Genomic DNA, 21,853 nt, shown 5'->3' on the forward strand with positions numbered 1-21,853 from the left:
CCCAAAAAATTGTCAAAGACTCCAGTCACCCAAGTCATAGACTGTTCTCTCTGCTACCGCACGGCAAGTGGTACCAGAGAGCCAAGTCTAGGTCCAAAAGGCTCCTTAACAGCTTCTACCCCCAAGCCATAAAACTGCTAAACAATTAATCAAATGGCCACCCTGACTATTTACATTCACCCCCTTGTTTTTACACTGCTGCTACTCGCTGTTTATTATCTATGCATAGTTACTTTACCCCTACCTACATGTACAAATGACCTGACTAATCTGTACCACCACACAGTGACTCGGTACCGGTACCCCCTGTATATAGCTTTAGAACTGCATTATCCTGTTTCTTCTCTCACATTTCACGTGTTTTATTTCATATCTATATTACTACCTTCTTTCTGCATTGTTGGGAAAAAGTGGATGTGACCAAAAAGCTTTAAAAATGTTCCCCTTCTGCAGAAAACACCTGCCTGAGTGAATGTGATAGGTGAGAACCCTGAGTTGAGTGCCCATCCAGTGATCAGGAAGGGAAGGAGATGAGGTTAAAATAGATGAAGAGAGGAAGCCATTTAACAGTATTGGGACATGTCCCAGGGATGGTACAGAGAGGGGGTAAGGGCATGAAATGCAACACCACCTCACACACGCATCACCCCGCCCAGCCATCAGTTTCCCCCTGATGCCCAGTATCCCCAGCGCCAGAGGCCCCCGCTGCCCTGAATCCCGTTACTAACACCATGCCAATGGAGCCGGCCTCGCCAGTCAGCTGAACACAGATCCGGTTTCCCTCCTTAATGCTCCCAACAAGCCTGTTCCCTCTGTGGCCAAGTGTCAAACCAACCCCTCCCCCCAAAGTCACCCCAGAGGACTAGCACCACTCTACCCTGCCTTCACCCTGAATATCTTTATACATTATATTGAGAAAGGCAGGTGATCCATCCAGAGATCCAGGTCGGGCATGCCTGCGTTAGAACCGCTCCCTAGGTACAAAGCCCTGGGTGTGTGTTTCAGCTGGGCTGCCTGGTTGGCTGGCTGGCCTGGGTGTGTGTTTCAGCTGGGCTGCCTGGTTGGCTGGCTGGCCTGGGTGATGTGTTCACGCTGGTAATTAAAGGTAATACAGGAAAGAGACTCCTGAGAAGCTGCTAGCCCTATAGCTCTCCCTGGCATAATCCTAATTTGAGAAGCAGGAAAATGCATGCAACTCAAATCTTACCACGAATTTCCCATTGAGATCAATGCACGATTCAATGGGGAAGTAGTTTCACGCATGTTTCTCAAATTAGGTTTCTATCCTTTAATTACTCCTAACCAGAAGGGACACACCATCGTCACGTTAACAAACATCATAATGCCCGGATTCACATCACCCAAATCGGCTTAAGGGGTTCAATGCAATCTGTCATCCTCTAAAGACTGATATGGCTCTCTGTGTTTCACATACTACTATATAACACAGAGACAGGACAAAGTGGGGCACACACACACACACACACACACACACACACACACACACACACACACACACACACACACACACACACACACACACACACACACACACACACACACACACACACACACACACACACACACACACACACACACACACACACTAAAGTATGTGAAGACACATTTAAATGAGTGGATTTGGCTATTTCAGTGAAACACGTCACTGACAAGTGTATAGAAATTGAGCACACAGCCATGCAATCTCCATAAACAAACAGTGGCAGTAGAATGGCCCGTACTGAAGACCTCAATGACTTTCAACATGGCTCCATCATAGGTGTCTGGACTATCATTAAATGTGAAGACCGCTATTTTATCAAATCTATTCTCTGTGTACTTATTAGTACGTGATTAAACTAATCATGTAAACTTTAACTAGGAAGTTGGGGCACCACAGGAAAATGTTTATAGTCTCTATTTCCCGAATTGACTCTTCAGATATTTTCATATATTATCGATTAGTCTTCTATTAATGTATCATTATTACCTCATGAGTTCGCATTACTGAACCTCGCAAACCCTTGGATATCTGCACGAACCCTAGCCTAAATGATGAATCATCGATATACAAATTGGCTTAATTATTTATTTACTGGCTAACTAAATAACCACAGAAATACATAAAACAAACAACATATATTGGTTACTAACACAATGCATTGAAAAGTCCCTAGTGGGCTAAACCGGTATCACGGCTTGGTAAACAATGAAAGTGGTGGGGACAGATAAAAGAGCGGGAACGACTAAATGGATTCACTACACACAGTTGATAATTATCTTAATTGAAATGCTAATCCTTTGCACATGAAAGGCCACTCATTCGAGAATAATTGCAATGTATATATTTACATCCGTATGTCGTTGTCTTCTCTGGTGGAATCGCCGGTCCGTCTGCTGGAGAGTCAGTTCATCAGAGAGTCTCTGGTTAACTTCCCCAGAAGTCAATGTTTTTCATAGTTGTCGCTTTCTCCACGGCTCTGGATAGTGTCTGTTGTAATGGATACGCCAGACGTACAGATGGTCCTAGCATAGAATCGATTATTCCACGGATGTCGGTATTCTCGTACTAGATTTACGTAATTCCAGCTGCAGACTAGTAATTCTACGTTTAGGATTTGCTCTTATTCTGTAGTGATCGACAGTCTCAGAGTTCAACCATTTCCAGCAGTGAAGCCAACGCTACAAGCTGTATGGTCTCCATGGCCTATAGAGTTGTTGTTCTTAACCATTTCACATGTTGCGCCAGCTGCATGTTTTCTAGTCTAATGGTGTATAGAATTGTAGCCATTCCAACGAGGGGACGCCGTCCCGGCGTTCTCTGACTTCATGTCAATTTTTTAGGAAGTGGGTTTTATACTCTGTGGAAAAAGGGATGATTCCATGACGCATGATGTAATGTCTGGCCTCACGGGGGCGTGGCCACTGACTAGTTAAACTTTATATGAAAATCCATACTCTCATTTAGAAAGCTAACATCACAATACATCTTTTCACAAATAGTTTCATATTTACTCATTCATTTTATCCAACATCTATATGTAAATCTGATAATTGAAAAGTGTACACAAACAGAGATACAGTAATGTGGGTTTCCTGTCCTTCATGAGATCACCAAATGAAACACACTCGTCATGACTGTCCCTTAAGTGTCCACGGACCACTCCCACATTCTCAAAAATCCAAATATTGTTTAATTACTCAAACTTTTGATGTCCAAGGGTCTCTCTGTGTTCCACAGTTTACATTCCAGTCTCGAACACTACAGAGCATAGGGGCAGCGTGTTTTATGACCGACCATAAAACAGCCGACTTCCCACTCGTAGAGCGGACCCACTGTAATCTGATCCTTCAGATCGTCACAGGAGAGTTTTGACAGCTGTAAGTGCTGTTATTGTGAAGTGGAAACGTCTAGGAGCAACAACAGCTCCGCCTGGGAAGTGATAGACCACACAAACTCACAGAAAGGGACATCGAAGTGCTGACGCGTGTAACATTTGTCTGTCCAAAGTTGCAACACTCACTACCGAGTTCCAAAGTTCCTCGAAGCAACGTCACCACAATAACTGTTCGTCGGGAGCTTCATGAAATGGTTTTCCATGGCCGAGTAGCCGCACACAAGCCTAAGATCACCATGTGCAATGCCAAGCATCGGCTGGAGTGGTGTAAAGCTAGCCACAATTGGACTCTGGAGCAGTGGAAACTAGTTCTCTGGAGTGATGAATCACGCTTCACCATCTGGCAGTCCGACGGACAAATCTGGGTTTGCGAATGCTAGGAGAACGCTATCTGCCCCAATGCATAGTGTCAACTGTAAAGTTTGGTGGAGGTGGAACAATGGTCTGGGGCTGTTTTCATGGTTCGGGCTAGGTAAAACGCTACAGCATATAGTGACATTCTAGACAATTCTGTGCTTCCAACTTTGTGGCAACAGTTTGCAGACGGCCCTTTTCTGTTTCAGCATGACAATACCCCTGTGCACGAAGCTAGGTCCATACAGAAAAGGTTTGTCTAGAACGGTGTGGAAGAACTTGACTGGCCTACACAGAGCCCTGACCTCAACCCCATTGAACACCTTTGGGATGAATTGGAATGCCGACTGCGAGCCAGGCCTAATAGCCAAACATCAGTGCCTGACCTCACTAATGCTCATGGCTGACTGGAAGCAAGTCCCTGCAGCAATATCCCAACATCTAGTGGAAAGCCTTCCCAGAAGAGTGAAGGCTGTTATAGCAGCAAAGGGGGGACCAACTCCATATTACACTGTACTTGTGCATGTGAAAAATAAATCTTGAAGTTGAAATGAAGGGATGGTGGATGGAAAGAGTGCCCTCTGCCTGTCCTGCTGTCATCCCTCTGATGCCCCTGGCTGTCACAATACAACACCCAACAGAGATGGGCAGAAAGGGGCCATCCCCCCACCCTATGCCAGGAGGACTTTGCAGCGGGGCAGAAAGGGCCCTCTTTCTCCCTCTCGCAACCTTTTTTGGGGGGTGCAATTTTAAAACTAATTTCCTGTAATTCTACACATTTTGCAATGACTTAAGCCATGTTCATATGATATCTGAGTGAGAGTGACTAACAAAATCAATGAGGGCCCCCTGGAGGTCAGGGCCCCTGGACACTTATATAACTGGCAAGACCAACTTACTGTTAATTGAAAATGTTAGTGACTGTCAGTGACTGACGTAAGAGGAAAACAGCTAATGCACTACCAAATTTCTAAATGACACGTTATTATATTATGCTACCAGTAAGTTGAGAACCCGACTGACCTACTAAAACATTTTCTTTGAACCGACAGCATCATCTGTGCAGAGACTGGAGAAAACAATGAAATGCTCTTGGAGTTGCAGCGGTGTATGTTACGTGTGCAATTTGATTTGATCTGTGAGGTGCCCACCTCAGAGGTCTATAACTATCCAGCTAAACCAACAAGAGGACCACTTGTGCCCTATACAACAAACACTGAGTGATAGCAAACTGAAGCAGTCTTTTACCCACAGGTGATTCATTCATGATTCATTCTTTATGTGGGCCACCCCTACCCGACTGTTGCACTGGAACAAACCAACTAGGCAGGCAGCACAGCAGGGGCATCCATACAGTCTATTTTCAGATCAGCCATCCAGGTTACATCCATCATGCAACAACACCAGGCATTACAGACACAGAATACTGAAATATACCAACAATTGATTCTACTGAAATATACTAAATATTGCCTCTACTGAAAAACATGTAATAACTGGTTTCCCAGGGGTCTGGAATATTACCATAAAATAAGATAAAATAGAGAATTTTGCAGCCTATATTAGGTGTACTCCCGTGTTGTTGTATGTTGGGGACAGTTTTCTAGATATAGGGTAGTTGATCAACGTTGTTTCCACATCATTTCAACAATGTGGAAAACTTTACTATTTTTTTCACCCTACCTTTAACCTAAATCCGAAAACATGTTTTGTTGATTTTACGTTGAATAAACGTTAAGTTGACAACTCCACCAAATGTAAATCAACACTATAAGTTGATGGTGAGTCACTGTCCCAGTGAAGGCTAATGCAACAACACGAATTGGACTCAAGTCAATATGCCATGGTAAATCAACCAGCCCAGCCCAGGCCGGGGAGCTTTTAGAAACAATGGATGACAACGTCGGGTCATAAGGTGTACAGTAAAATGTGTCAAGACAGACAGTGGCGTAATATCTATCACCGTAAATGTGATATTATGCACAACTTGCCTTTATATTATGAGCGCCACATCAATAACCAACCGTTCCGGTCGAGGTGTTTGTCATTACCTTCTTTTTGATGTTACAGTGGCAGCAGACGGTCCACAGGTATTTGAGGGTCCTCCACAGGAGAATGATGAAGAGACCCCCGAAAAACGTGACCATGGAGGAGGCGAGGAATGCCCACCACATGCGCTGGCCATTGTTGTCGCAGGGCACGTCTGGCGAGAAGGGGATGATCACGTCCATCTTGGACATAGAGATCGAGGAGTCCGGATTTTTGTTAAAATAGTTATTTCTACTCATCATAGAGTTGCCGCTTCCATGGGGAACGGTGGCGTCCGCCTCAGCTAGCATCTAGGAGCCTTGGAGAGCCTATGCCAGCGTCCCCAGCCCCACTCACCAGCCATATTGCTTAAAAAAAAAAAACTATGCGTTATATATTCTCACCCGCACCTAATTAATTGTATGTTTATTTTAATCTATTTCAGATTTCCGCGACAGTCGAAGACGCCGCACTCACTAACTGGACCGAAATAGCCGGTCGGTGTCCATTCGCGAGAGGCATTTAAATCCGCAGTAATGACAAACGTTGAGCGCTTTTCATTTTGAGAGGTTTTCCGAGTTTTTCAGGACCAATGCCATGGCAAAGATGGTCTGTCTCATCTAGCAGCCGTCGAGGCTGCCAGTGATGTTTCAGATTATGATAGGCGCAGCGACATTGAAAAAAGGCTGTTTTCTTCAAACAGTTTCAGTCCGACCTCTCAAGTCGTCTTCCATCCAGGGATTCGGTCGATTAACGGTGGGAAATCGATTTCACTTTTCTTAACGCCAATTTAATCGATAGCCTCGATGGTTTTTGAATGGCAGAAGCTATTTCAAGTCCCCAAACTGTTGCCACGATGCGAAAACACAAACGACATAATCTAGCGGCGTGCTCGCTTTCTGACATACAAGCGCTCGGGTGATGTCGCCTTCGCAACTGACTGTCCCCATTCCTTCCCCTTGATCCAGGCTCACGCAGATCGGCCAGTTGATAGTGCCTGTCAGAGCCGCTCGCTCCAGTGAACGCTAGAGAGATTTACAGGTAGGAGGGGGCGGTGCGGAGCTCAAACCGCTCAGAGATGGGCAGAAAGCAGTAATACCGCCAAGCGCTGATGTTCATACCAAGTGCCAACCAGCCAGCCACTTGTCTCAGTCAGTTCCTATTGTGCTTTCAAGACCACTGAGAACTCGGGGGAAAAAAACTAGATCAAGTCATGACGTCAGTGACGTCAGGTCTGAAAGTCGGGGATATAGAAAGAGCCACCGAGTTTCCGACTTGGAATTCCGAATTGGATGACCGTTAAAAAAAAAAAAAAAAAAATCCCAGTCGCAGCTTGTTTTTACCGAGTTCCCAGTGGTCTTGAACGCGGCATTAGGCAATACATTGCGCTCTTTCGGTGTAACGTATTTACGTTTAAAGTGACATGTCTCTGAGCTACATATGTGACTGTCATGTTCATTTGAACAGCAGCCCACAATAACTCGTACTGTGATGCAGCAGCAGCTTCGGTTTGAAATGCCAAGGCTTCCATTTTAGGACAGTTATTAGATTGGCCACAGATGATTCCATCGAGTTCATACAACACGGCAGTTGTCCCCATTTTAATTCTCAGAACTGAACCTAATGAAAGGAGTTTCCCTTGCTACACAGGCCTCTGTCACTATAAGGATATTTTCTGTTATCTGTAAATGACATTGGCTTATTTTCATCTTCATTTGAAGGAGGCTCCTTCAATTATTCACCATAACATGTGTTTCCAGTGCCAAAGCCCTTATTCTGCCCCCAGTCAATTATCCTTTACATTCTGAAGACAATTAGAGCGAGGATAAGACAGGAACAGGTGCCACCCACAGACAGATGCGTCAGTGGCCTATAGAAAGACATGGCTGTGTCTCAGGACAGGACGGTCACAGAGGGCGCATGAGGACCCACAGCTGGGAATGGGACTTGGACTGGAACCAGTGACCTCACCCTTCCAGGGAAAGTACACTAGGCCTACCATGTGCCATAAAGGTCCAGACCTCTTGTCTTGACAGAGGTCATAGTGTGCTACACTGTCTCAACACCTCCCCTGTTACCTATGTCCTTTGAGGTCAAAGCCTTGAATCTCTTTTCACCATATTCTATACTAACTACACTGTTGAACTGATCTCAGATCTGTGTTGATGATAGAGGCAGACTGGGACAAAAATCGTCCCAGTCATTTCTAACACACCGACCCATTTTTTTCCTTGAGGCCCCCATTTTTAGCCAGATAAGGATCCTTTTTGCATGAAAAATCCAAGTTTGACAGGCCCACGGGGCTAAAACTGGACCTGCCCATCTGGTGTATGCCAGAAATGCCAGATGCCTAGTCCGCCCCTGGTTGATGAGACCAAGGACACACAAAAATATTTAAATCGATCAACAGTTTCAGGGGACGTGTAGCCGCAGGTCGTGGGCGACCCTATGCTGCCCCACTTCTTGTGTAGTGTTTTCACTTTGAACGAAAACAAGGGGGTTGACCCCTGAGCCGTCTTGGGCTGGCTTTCTGGGCAGCTGCAACCTGGTCTCAGAGCATTTCAAATTATTCTGTACGTAAATCCGGTGCGTTTCGTATGGTATGTATTAATTTGTGGTAGTCCATCATCCATTTCGTATGATATGTTACGATTTACAATTTGTAGGATATGTTACTAATTGCAATTCGTACAATATATTAAGAATTTGCAAAACGAACAATATGTTACTAATTGCAATTTGTATAATATATTAAGAATTTGCAAAACGTTTGATATGTTACAAATTTGCAAAACGTATGATATGTTACAAATTTCAATTTGTTGTTGCTAACATTATCTAGGTGGCTAGCAATGGCATAATCTAGCGGCGTAGGGTTGAGGTTAGGAGTTAGGTTAACGGGTTAAGGTTAAGAGAAGGATTAGCTAACATGCTAAGTAGTTGCAAAGTAGCTAAAAGTAGTAAGTAGTTGCAAAGATGCTAATTAGCTAAAATGCTAAAGTTGTTCGTGAAGCGATTCAACCGTGCAACATTTGGGTTGCTAGACGTTCGCATTATACATCCACCCATCTACCCCGACCAACCACCCTCCTTTTGTTTATGCCTTAGGTAACCTTCTGTCTTATGTAACCATACCAATCCTAACATATCATACTAATTTGAGTGTGTCCTGGATTTACATTTACTTTGTTACATCTAGTTTATGAGACCAGACTGCTGGGCAAGGTGCGTCTTTGTGTTAAATCCTGCCTACTTGAATGCCCCTGCTGCCATGGCCTGGTCGGAACTAGGAAACTCAGAAATGTCCAACTTCCCAACTGGTAGAACGCGGCACGTGTTTCGGAAAGTATTCAGACCCTTTGACTTTTTCCACATTTTGTTACATTGCAGCCTTATTCTAAATGGAATAAATATTTTTTTGACAGAAATCGACACACAAAACCCCATAATGACAAAGAAAAACAGGTATTTAGAAATGTTTGCAAATTTATAAAAAATAAAAAAGAGAAATACCTTATTTACATAAGTATTCAGACCCTTTGCTATGAGACTCGAAATTGAGCTCAGGTGCATCCTGTTTTCATTGATCATCTTTGAGATGTTTCTACAATTTGATTGGAGTCCACCTGTGGTAAATTCAATTGATTGGACAGGATTTGGAAAGGTACACACCTGTTTATATAAGGTCCCACAGTTGACAGTGCATGTATATAGACAGACCATGAGGTCGAAGGAATTGTCCTTAAAGCTCCAAGACAGGATTTTGTCGAGGCACAGATCTGGGGAAGAGTACTAAAACATTTCTGCAGCATTGAAGATCTACAAGAACACAGTGGCCTCCATCATTCTTAAATGGAAGAAGTTTGGAACTACCAAGACTCTTCCTAGAGCTGGGCGCCCAGCCAAACTGAGCAATCGAGGGAGAAGGGCCTTGGTCAGGGAGGTGACCAAGAACCCAATGGTCACTCTGACAGAGCTCTAGAGTTTCTCTGAAGATGGGAGAATCTTCCAGAAGGACAACTATCTCTGCAGCACTCTACCAATCAGGCCTTTATGGTAGAGTGGCCAGATGGAAGCCACTCCCCAGTAAAAGGCACATGACAGCCCGCTTGGAGTTTGACAAAAGGCACCTAAACTCTCAGACCATGAGAAATACGATTCTCTGGTCTGATGAAACCAAGATTGGTGGTTCCAAACATCTCAAGGATGATCAATGGAAACAGGATGCACCTGAGCTCAATTTCGAGTCTCCTAGCCAAGGGTCTGAATACTTATGTAAATACGGTATTTCTGTTTTTATTTTTAATACATTTCCTAAACTTTCAAAACCTGTTTTCACTTTGTCGTTATGGGGTACTGAGTGTAGATATGTTTTTATTTATACATTTTAGAATAAGGCTGTAACAAAATGTGGAAAAAGTCAAGGGGTCTGAATACTTTCCGAATGCACCGCATGTAGAGGACACAGTTGTGACTTACTTATTTACTGGTAATTGTCTTTGTACGTGGATTTTTACATAAGAGATTTGTGGTCAGTTTTCTATCATGCAGCAAGTAGTCCAAGTTATCCATGGTTCTGTTACTCCGGTAGTGCTGCTGTTTTTCCCCCCATAAACAATCTATCACTGAAGTGTATTGGAATCACTTATTAGCACGAGTGTCAATGGCCTTTCCAAACTAACTTTCATTGTATTTATTCTAACTGCATGTAATTGTATATTCATTACTCAAGTTTCATCAGGAAAAGGTAAAATACCTGTAACTAGATAATGTCTGCCATTCTGTGTGAACAAAAGTTTCCTACCAAGCCCTTTGCACGGATGTTCCTGGAGATACTCTTGCTTGGTTGACAGGAGGGAGGATTTTGAGCTTTGGGGGTTGTTGACCCTGTGTGGGGAAACGATGAAACTAATTGATACTTCACTAGTTGTTACTTCAAAAGTACAATGCAATGTCATATTCCTGTATATACCCCACTGTATCCTGTACATATGTCAAATAAACGTTGATTTTGATAACATAATATTGATGGAATATGAGTAAATTATAGTGAGAACGTTCACACTGTTTATGAAATAAACCATCAATTCACCATCAATGAATGCTAACATAATGGAAATTGACTCACCTGAGAGAGAGGAGGCAGGTAATATACTGGCCATGGTCTCACCTGAGAGAGAGCAGGTGGGTAATATACTGGCCATGGTCTCACCTGAGAGAGAGAAGGTAGGTAATATACTGGCCATGGTCTCACATGAAAGAGAGAAGGTAGGTAATACACTGGCCATGGTCTCACCTGAGAGAGAGGAGGTAGGTAATATACTGGCCATGGTCTCACCTGAGAGAGAGAGGAGGTAGGTAATATACTGGCCATGGTCTCACCTGAGAGAGAGAGGAGGTAGGTAATATACTGGCCATGGTCTCACCTGAGAGAGAGGAGGTAGGTAATATACTGGCCATGGTCTCACCTGAGAGAGAGGAGGTAGGTAATACACTGGCCATGGTCTCACCTGAGAGAGAGAGGAGGTAGGTAATATACTGGTCATGGTCTCACCTGAGAGAGAGAGAAGGTAGGTAATATACTGGTCATGGTCTCACCTGAGAGAGAGGGGGTAGGTAATATACTGGTCATGGTCTCACCTGAGAGAGAGGAGGTAGGTAATATACTGGCCATGGTCTCACCTGAGAGAGAGAGGAGGTAGGTAATATACTGGCCATGGTCTCACCTGAGAGAGAGAGAAGGTAGGTAATACACTGGCCATGGTCTCACCTGAGAGAGAGGAGGTAGGTAATATACTGGCCATGGGCTCACCTGAGAGAGAGAGAAGGTAGGTAATATACTGGCCATGGTCTCACCTGAGAGAGAGGAGGTAGGTAATATACTGGCCATGGTCTCACCTGAGAGAGAGGAGGTAGGTAATATACTGGCCATGGTCTCACCTGAGAGAGAGAGAGAGAAGGTAGGTAATACACTGGCCATGGTCTCACCTGAGAGAGGAGGCAGGTAATATACTGGTCATGGTCTCACCTGAGAGAGAGAGGAGGTAGGTAATATACTGGCCATGGTCTCACCTGAGAGAGAGGAGGTAGGTAATATACTGGCCATGGTCTCACCTGAGAGAGAGGAGGTAGGTAATATACTGGCCATGGTCTCACCTGAGAGAGAGGAGGTAGGTAATATACTGGCCATGGTCTCACCTGAGAGAGAGGAGGTAGGTAATATACTGGCCATGGTCTCACCTGAGAGAGAGGAGGTAGGTAATATACTGGCCATGGTCTCACCTGAGAGAGAGAGGAGGTAGGTAATATACTGGCCATGGTCTCACCTGAGAGAGAGAGAAGGTAGGTAATACACTGGCCATGGTCTCACCTGAGAGAGAGGAGGTAGGTAATATACTGGCCATGGTCTCACCTGAGAGAGAGAGAGAGAAGGTAGGTAATACACTGGCCATGGTCTCACCTGAGAGAGGAGGCAGGTAATATACTGGTCATGGTCTCACCTGAGAGAGAGAGGAGACAGGTAATACACTGGCCATGGTCTCACCTGAGAGAGAGGAGGTAGGTAATATACTGGTCATGGTCTCACCTGAGAGAGAGAAGGTAGGTAATATACTGGCCATGGTCTCACCTGAGAGAGAGAGGAGGCAGGTAATATACTGGCCATGGTCTCACCTGAGAGAGAGAGGAGGTAGGTAATATACTGGTCATGGTCTCACCTGAGAGAGAGAGGAGGTAGGTAATATACTGGCCATGGTCTCACCTGAGAGAGAGAGGAGGTAGGTAATATACTGGCCATGGTCTCACCTGAGAGAGAGGAGGTAGGTAATATACTGGCCATGGTCTCACCTGAGAGAGAGAGAAGGTAGGTAATATACTGGTCATGGTCTCACCTGAGAGAGAGGATGTAGGTAATATAATGGCCATGGTCTCGCCTGAGAGAGAGGAGGTAGGTAATATACTGGTCATGGTCTCACCTGAGAGAGAGAGGAGGCAGGTAATATACTGGTCATGGTCTCACCTGAGAGAGAAGAGGAGGCAGGTAATATACTGGTCATAGTCTCACCTGAGAGAGAGGTAGGTAATATACTGGTCATGGTCTCACCTGAGAGAGAGAGGAGGTAGGTAATATACTGGTCATGGTCTCACCTGAGAGAGAGGAGGTAGGTAATATACTGGCCATGGTCTCACCTGAGAGAGAGGAGGTAGGTAATATACTGGCCATGGTCTCACCTGAGAGAGAGGAGGTAGGTAATATACTGGCCATGGTCTCACCTGAGAGAGAGAGGAGGTAGGTAATATACTGGCCATGGTCTCACCTGAGAGAGAGAGGAGGTAGGTAATATACTGGCCATGGTCTCACCTGAGAGAGAGAGGAGGCAGGTAATATACTGGTCATGGTCTCACCTGAGAGAGAGAGGAGGTAGGTAATATACTGGTCATGGTCTCACCTGAGAGAGAGGAGGTAGGTAATATACTGGCCATGGTCTCACCTGAGAGAGAGGAGGTAGGTAATATACTGGTCATGGTCTCACCTGAGAGAGAGGAGGTAGGTAATATACTGGTCATGGTCTCACCTGAGAGAGAGAGGAGGCAGGTAATATACTGGTCATGGTCTCACCTGAGAGAGAGAGGAGGTAGGTAATATACTGGTCATGGTCTCACCTGAGAGAGAAGAGGTAGGTAATATACTGGCCATGGTCTCACCTGAGAGAGAGGAGGTAGGTAATACACTGGCCATGGTCTCACCTGAGAGAGAGGAGGTAGGTAATATACTGGCCATGGTCTCACCTGAGAGAGAGAGGAGGTAGGTAATATACTGGTCATGGTCTCACCTGAGAGAGAGAGGAGGCAGGTAATATACTGGTCATGGTCTCACCTGAGAGAGAGAGGAGGTAGGTAATATACTGGTCATGGTCTCACCTGAGAGAGAGAGGAGACAGGTAATACACTGGCCATGGTCTCACCTGAGAGAGAGAAGGCAGGTAATATACTGGTCATGGTCTCACCTGAGAGAGAGGAGGTAGGTGATACACTGGTCATGGTCTCACCTGAGAGAGAGGAGGTAGGTAATATACTGGTCATGGTCTCACCTGAGAGAGAGGAGGTAGGTAATATACTGGCCATGGTCTCACCTGAGAGAGAGGAGGTAGGTAATATACTGGTCATGGTCTCACCTGAGAGAGAGGAGGTAGGTAATATACTGGCCATGGTCTCACCTGAGAGAGAGGAGGTAGGTAATATACTGGCCATGGTCTCACCTGAGAGAGAGGAGGTAGGTAATATACTGGTCATGGTCTCACCTGAGAGAGAGGAGGTAGGTAATATACTGGCCATGGTCTCACCTGAGAGAGAGAGGAGGTAGGTAATATACTGGCCATGGTCTCACCTGAGAGAGAGAAGGTAGGTAATATACTGGCCATGGTCTCACCTGAGAGAGAGGAGGTAGGTAATATACTGGCCATGGTCTCACCTGAGAGAGAGAGGAGGTAGGTAATATACTGGTCATGGTCTCACCTGAGAGAGAGGAGGTAGGTAATATACTGGCCATGGTCTCACCTGAGAGAGAGAGGAGGTAGGTAATATACTGGCCATGGTCTCACCTGAGAGAGAGAAGGTAGGTAATATACTGGCCATGGTCTCACCTGAGAGAGAGAGGAGGTAGGTAATATACTGGTCATGGTCTCACCTGAGAGAGAGGAGGCAGGTAATATACTGGTCATGGTCTCACCTGAGAGAGAGGAGGTAGGTAATATACTGGCCATGGTCTCACCTGAGAGAGAGGAGGTAGGTAATATACTGGCCATGGTCTCACCTGAGAGAGAGAAGGTAGGTAATATACTGGCCATGGTCTCACCTGAGAGAGAGAGGAGGTAGGTAATATACTGGTCATGGTCTCACCTGAGAGAGAGGATGTAGGTAATATACTGGTCATGGTCTCACCTGAGAGAGAGGAGGTAGGTAATATACTGGTCATGGTCTCACCTGAGAGAGAGGAGGTAGGTAATATACTGGCCATGGTCTCACCTGAGAGAGAGAGGAGGTAGGTAATATACTGGCCATGGTCTCACCTGAGAGAGAGGAGGTAGGTAATATACTGGCCATGGTCTCACCTGAGAGAGAAGAGGTAGGTAATATACTGGTCATGGTCTCACCTGAGAGAGAGGAGGTAGGTAATATACTGGTCATGGTCTCACCTGAGAGAGAGGAGGTAGGTAATATACTGGCCATGGTCTCACCTGAGAGAGAGGAGGTAGGTAATATACTGGTCATGGTCTCACCTGAGAGCAGGTACACTCGTAGAAAAAGGGTTCCAAAACGGTTCTTTGGCTGTCTTCATAAGAGAACCGTTTTTGGTTTCAGGTAGAACCCTTTTTTGGTTCCAGGTAGAACCCTTTTTGGTTTCAGGTAGAACCCTTTTTGGTTTCAGGTAGAACCCTCTACATAATTGTATATTAATTTCTCAAGTTTCATTAGGAAAATACTAGCATAATGTCTGCCACTCTTTATGGACAAAAGTTTCCTACCAAGCCCTTTGCACTGATGTTCCTGCAGGAACTTTTACTTGGTTGGTAGTCGGACAGGAGGGATGAGTCCGAGTCTTTGGGGGTTGTTGGCCATGTGTGGGACAATATAAAACAAATTGTTTCTTCAGTAGAACACGATCCAATGCAATGACATATTCACGTATACATTCCACTCTATTCTATGCCGTTGACAATACTGACAGCTAAGCCAACAAAATTACTATATCCATGCTTTATCAATGGTTTATAACAACTATTAATTAATTAATTCACTCATTCAGTGATCTATCCAATTCCGGCATTCATCCATCCATTCATGTATCCACGAATTCATCCATCATCCATCCATCCATCCATCCAGTCATTAATTCATCCATCATTCATCCACTCATCCATCGCTCCATGTATTTCTTGGCATGAGCGTGTTGGTCTTAGTTAGGGTGTTAGTCCCTATGACACAGGATCTGATGGTCAGACCGTTTTGATTTTGAACATAAACACACATCCAGTTTAACTGGGGTAAAGAAGATATACTGTGGTGGAGTCAGTGTGAGCTATATGCTGCTGATTTATAGTGTTAAGAAGATTAGTCCCTCAACTGTAATAGCCAGCCTTCAGGGGGCCCTAACCTAAAGTAGCAGAAAAGGCAAATCACAATTTGTCAGGTTATCGGAACAGTGATTATATTCATAATGAACCAGGAAATCCTAAGTGATTTCTGAACGTTAATCCAAGTTAGCTTGAGAGGTGAGGTGAGGCTTGACTAATGCAGGGTTGAGACATGGTTCTATAGGCTTGTGTCTGCTCGATGCATTTGTTTATTTTTCAAATAATTATGCAGGAATACTTTTTGCAGGACTTCACACAAAATAGTGTGCCATCCCATAGAGGAAGGAGGATGAGGCTTTACTAACACAGGGTTGAGTTGAAACAATCAGGGCTGAGAGTTGAGGAGGAGGCGTGACGCTTGGCTAGGGGAGGGTTGAGGTCTGAGGAAGAATGACACAGTTCATAATATGAATTCCGTACACGTATTTGACAAACTGGTCTCCATTTGGGTGCCAAGCTTTCCATGACAACAACAGTATTCCTATTCTATGGAATATGGTGGGAAACTTCCTCCAGCTAATACATCAGCCTATCTGATTGCGTACATAATTGTGAATAATATTATATTCTTTCAAATCTTTGATAGGGAGTGAAAGAGTGCACACTTTGGGGAGAAGGGGGAGCAAGATGGCAGTGCTTGAGGGTTGGTCCAAGGGCCTAGCAACGGGATAGGATATGATGGGTAGGTGGGTGGGTCATGGGGCGATCTCTCGCCCCAATGAGTATGCCAGGGAGCTGGAGGCCAGTTATCTCCTTGAACATCATAGGAAGAAGACCATGTGACCTTAGTTACAGCTTTGAGGAAGTGACCTTGAGCATTGGAAGCCCAAACCACCAATCAGATCTGGTGTAGCTAGAGGCTGCCTAACTTGATGGAATGGGAAATCACACAGCACATTTCTGGTACTGTATAGTAATGTTGTGTCTAAGTTTCTTGGATTTACTAACAGTGAAGATACTGTAGTTAATCAGTAATGAGAATATTGTAATTGAATCATTTCCCCAAACGGAATACAATCATGTGAATACAATTTTTGGGGGGACATTTAGCCATTTTCATTGTTAAATCCATTATAATGATCAGTGTAGGACCATTTGATGACACTGTTAGCAAGACCGTTTGCCAGAACAAAGTCATTCAGTAAAATAACATGACCCTGTTCTCTAACATTGTCTTTCTTCCTTTCCTGTACACTGATGGGAGAGGAGTCAGAGGACTGGACCGGTGAAAGTCCTGTCTCTGTGATGTCAGCCAAGAGTGGAAAACCTGGTTGATTGTTGCTCTACTAGTACATCTTGGTTAGGGATGTCGGTTTGAATGCAGAGGAATGTGTAGCGAGCTTTGTCATTTCTGAGGCGAGGCCGAATCTCTCTACAGTGATCCAGAGAGATACAGTCTGCCTTCTCATTCTCTGCACAGAAAAATTGATGGATGTTGGTTTTAACTGCCATGTCGTTTACTCTGCTGCTTTCAGGTAAAGTAGAATTTTTTCATTATAGTGCATCTCTGAAGGGCGGCAGCTTAAGGGGCATCATATTTCAAAATGCGAAACACTGCATTTTCCTGCTTTATATCAAAATAAACCTCTGTGCAGTGTCTCTTACATGTATTTGCTGTGGATCTGTCCTCTATGGATCCGCTGTGCGTTCTCATCTAGCTGCCAGACCATCAGCGGCCAAAGCTGTCCTTTAGGTAACTGTGCGTGGTGTCTGGTTGGGTACCTTTTCAATGCAAAATGAACAATAACTACTGTATTCTATTTCCAAAGGGGATGACTGAACAGTATTAAGTGGTCTACGTTTAGTATTTCCTAGTACTGAATGAAACAACGTTGCCAACTAACTCATTCAAGAACAGGGAGAGATAGCGAGACACAAATAACTGATGACTCCCACTTGCAGAGATAATCATCGATCAAGTTGTCGAGATCTACACAGGTGGTTGTATCCTTAACAGCATGCAAATGGCAGTTTGGTTGTTAGCCAATGTCAACGCGTTCTTGCAAGAGCTGCACTCTCCCGATTGGCTGTTGTGCAGTCACGTCGCTGAAATTTGCATAACCTTTTGAAACCTTGAACACTGGTAGCTAGCTCGCTGGGGCTCCTCGCATCTTCTTCCATTGAAAATGACTGCAGCTAGGTCGCTGATAGTCTCGCAAAGTGTAAGTCCCCAGTAATGAGTCTGACACAGAAGCCATGTTATTGCGATAGAGAAAATGACTTTTATTCTAATGTTAATGTCTCAACATTTGATACATATCACATTATTTTTCAAAGAAAGTAAAAATAAAACCGCAGAACAGTACCGGGCAGCTTGTCATTCTTCTTAGAAATACAACCATTTCACATGGCATCCCTCATTTTAAACCATCTCTACCTACTACAAAAAAGGTATATTACAATTGTACTGAATATGCCTATCATACAGCCCAATAGTCAAACTTCAGATCTGATTTTCCTTTGAAAAACTGTGCATTAAGTCCCTTCTTCAGCGAGAATGCAAATATGGAGGAGCATTCTGTCTGTTGTTTTCTAATCAAGATTATTAAAGAATAATAAGGCCATCAATGAAATGTATGGAACTAATATGATACATTTAAAATGTGAATTAGTTAGTAAAAATGATATAGTACCTATTTATTTATAACGTCTACTGGGAAACCTAGGAACTATTTGTTAAGGTCCACAGAATAACAAGTGCAACACAGAAATAAAGAAGATCAAACTGACGTACTGGATTTTGGCACATTAGGATGCAGTTTGTGTCTCTTAGATAAAACATTTCAAAATAAAAAATACATGAAATAAATGAAAAAAATAATAATCACTAACATTTAAATGGTTTTATTATGGAATAAGAAAAAATATATATATTTGCTCCATGGTGTCATTCTGGTTTGTGAGTACATTTAAAAAAGGTGACAACCAAAGACAAAAACATGCAAATACCTGCTAAGACATGACTACTGAACTTCCACAGGCCTGAGAACTAGTTGAAATACATGTACTATAGAATAATTCATCTGCATACTGTCCATAGGCCCCTGTGAGGCATGTACACACACACACAAATATATATATATTCTCTATATTGTCTTTAAATATGTGACAGATAGATATGTGATGGAGACAGTGGTCTGTCTAGCCCTGGAGTGTATTCTGAGGTGGTCGCTGTCTGGCCTACCCTCACAACCTTGCCATTGTCATACGCTCTGTACTGTCTCATCCCCAAAAAAGCTCTGGGGGGGCCCCAGGACCGAGTTTGGGAAACCCTGCTCTATAGTTTGTTTGCAGACCTATAGTGTTAACTTGGGTTGCAAAATTCCATGAACTTTCAATAAAATCCCTGGTTTACCGGAAATCCAGGTTGACGGATTACGGATTTCCTGCTTATTCACCTCCCGATTCCGGGAATCCTCCAACTGGGATTTCAGGAACACCAGGGAATTTTGCAACCCTAGTGTTAACTTCATGGTGTTTGCAGATCTGAAGGTAACAGATGGGTGTGAACAGCATGGTGATGGCTCCAGCTAGCCTTCCAATGGGCAGTGGGGAGGTCCTATCGCCATATTGCTTCTACTTATCCTGTTCCATCAGATCCGAAAGGGTAAGGAATGGAGGCCTGTCTCTGACGGAAGGCACTTCCGATAAGCCCGTAAACTGTCCACTCACGTGCAGTGACCATAGAAACGCAACGAGTAGACCAGACACCATTCGCTACTGCCATGTGTGATTTACATGGCTTTTGCTTTGCTATACACACAATTTAATTTATTGACACAGTTACACATGTGATGCACACTGAAGTTTGGTCTGATTGAAAGCTGTAAAATATTGTTTGATTTGACCAATCCAAAATCGCCTTTTGGATAAAACATTTTTGACAGAAGACCGATAAGACATATCGCTTGGAGAGGTTTATCTGTTCTACAGGTAACGTTTCTATGGCGTCAACTTCATACCAAAGACCATGTTTCAATCCAACCAACAAAGTCATTACAATTCATCAATAATATTACTCTCTCTCACTCGTACACACACGATTCATACGCACACAGTTATTATTATTCCACATTATTAGTTGTCAGTCATTGAACGGGGTGTGTAAAACAGGGTGATGTCATTTGATACACAGGTTTGATTTAAGGGCTGATTCTGGGTCAGGGGGTCTAACACATTCCAGCAGAACATTTTACAACAATACTCATTTCGTAACTGTAAAAGGCTGCTTACAATGCAGCTTTACAGAAACACCACCTTAAAACCCTTAGGGAAGACCAAATGAAGTGTAACACCACCTGTCAGTTCTACCAACCTGCTACAGATTACACAGAGAAGAAAAGGCTCTGGTTAAGGTACAAATCAACACCCTAAAAACAATAACAAAAATATCTAGTTTACATGTGTAGTAGCTTACTGTAGTGTACCTATTGGTATAGTGTGGAAGGTTTTGTAGTGTTTGTTGTGGAGAGGGAGAGGCGCAGTGTAACAGGGTGCAGTGGTGGCCTCCACCCTCTAGGGGAGAAGGGTGCAGTGGTGGCCTCCACCCTCTAGGGGAGAAGGGTGCAGTGGTGGCCTCCACCCTCTAGGGGAGAAGGGTGCAGTGGTGGCCTCCACCCTCTAGGGGAGAAGGGTGCAGTGGTGGCCTCCACCCTCTAGGGGAGAAGGGTGCAGTGGTGGCCTCCACCCTCTAGGGGCAGCCAAGGGGAGTCCACAGGACCTTACTCTGTTCCTGGTCAACTATAGTTATGATCTGAGTGCAAATGTAGGGCAGAGTGCCGCCCTGGACAATACCTGGAAAGATACAGGAAGGGAAGGGTTAACTAGGTTAGAAAATGACACACGAAGCCACATACACGTATGCACAAACTCATCCACACACAGCCAAAGGGAAACAGAGAGTGCAACATGCGTTGAATACCAACCTGTAAAGAATGTGCTATACTCCTGCTCTATCTTCTGTGCAACCTCAAACTGCTCCTTGGAATGTTTTTGAGAGACCTTGTCCCGCAGATACACTGGATCCTTCTGTTCCCTGAGGAGAGAAAACCAGTGCAGAGTATTAACACAGCCTCACTACCAACACAGACAAACCAATATAGAGTAATAACACAGCCTCACTACCAACACAGACAAACCAATATAGAGTAATAACACACAGCCTCACTACCAACACAAGCAAACCAATATAGAGTAATAACACAGCCTCACTACCAACACAGACAAACCAATATAGAGTAATAACACAGCCTCACTACTAACACAGACAAACCAATATAGAGTAATAACACAGCCTCACTACCAACACAGACAAACCAATATAGAGTAATAACACAGCCTCACTACCAACACAGACAAACCAATATAGAGTAATAACACACAGCCTCACTACTAACACAGACAAACCAATATAGAGTAATAACACACAGCCTCACTACTAACACAGACAAACCAATATAGAGTAATAACACACAGCCTCACTACCAACACAGACAAACCAATATAGAGTAATAACACACAGCCTCACTACTAACACAGACAAACCAATATAGAGTAATAACACACAGCCTCACTACTAACACAGACAAACCAATATAGAGTAATAACACACAGCCTCACTACTAACACAGACAAACCAATATAGAGTAATAACACACAGCCTCACTACTAACACAGACAAACCAATATAGAGTAATAACACACAGCCTCACTACCAACACAGACAAACCAATATAGAGTAATAACACACAGCCTCACTACTAACACAGACAAACCAATATAGAGTAATAACACACAGCCTCACTACCAACACAGACAAACCAATATAGAGTAATAACACACAGCCTCACTACTAACACAGACAAACCAATATAGAGTAATAACACACAGCCTCACTACTAACACAGACAAACCAATATAGAGTAATAACACAGCCTCACT

At 44.0% G+C, this 21,853-nt stretch overlaps 2 protein-coding genes across 9 annotated transcripts in view; both read right to left on the minus strand.

Annotated features, from left to right (window-relative positions):
- Window positions 1–6,953, minus strand: part of LOC106577193 (calcium-activated potassium channel subunit alpha-1a) — a 390,133-nt gene extending 383,180 nt beyond the window's left edge. For 4 of the 5 annotated variants that reach the window (XM_082964882.1, XM_082964880.1, XM_082964881.1 and 1 more), the window contains exon 1: window positions 5,804–6,952. In XM_082964882.1, coding sequence (XP_082821008.1) covers window positions 5,804–6,091 — 288 coding nt within the window. In that variant the 5' untranslated portion in view covers window positions 6,092–6,952. Of the gene's footprint in view, window positions 1–5,803 lie in introns of all 5 variants that reach the window. The other variant, XM_082964883.1, reaches the window with a different exon arrangement.
- An 11,159-nt stretch (window positions 6,954–18,112) lies between these two features.
- The window catches only part of LOC106577192 (disks large homolog 5), a 119,689-nt gene continuing 115,948 nt past the window's right edge, over window positions 18,113–21,853 (minus strand). For all 4 annotated transcript variants that reach the window (XM_014155050.3, XM_014155048.3, XM_014155051.3 and 1 more), the window contains 2 exons: window positions 20,839–20,948; window positions 18,113–20,707 (listed from right to left, as the gene is read on the minus strand). In XM_014155050.3, coding sequence (XP_014010525.3) covers window positions 20,604–20,707; window positions 20,839–20,948 — 214 coding nt within the window. In that variant the 3' untranslated portion in view covers window positions 18,113–20,603. The remainder of the gene's footprint in view (window positions 20,708–20,838; window positions 20,949–21,853) is intronic.

This window comes from Salmo salar, chromosome 18 (assembly GCF_965601325.2).
Source record: "Salmo salar chromosome 18, fSalSal1, whole genome shotgun sequence".
In the NCBI taxonomy this organism is placed as follows: domain Eukaryota; kingdom Metazoa; phylum Chordata; class Actinopteri; order Salmoniformes; family Salmonidae; genus Salmo; species Salmo salar.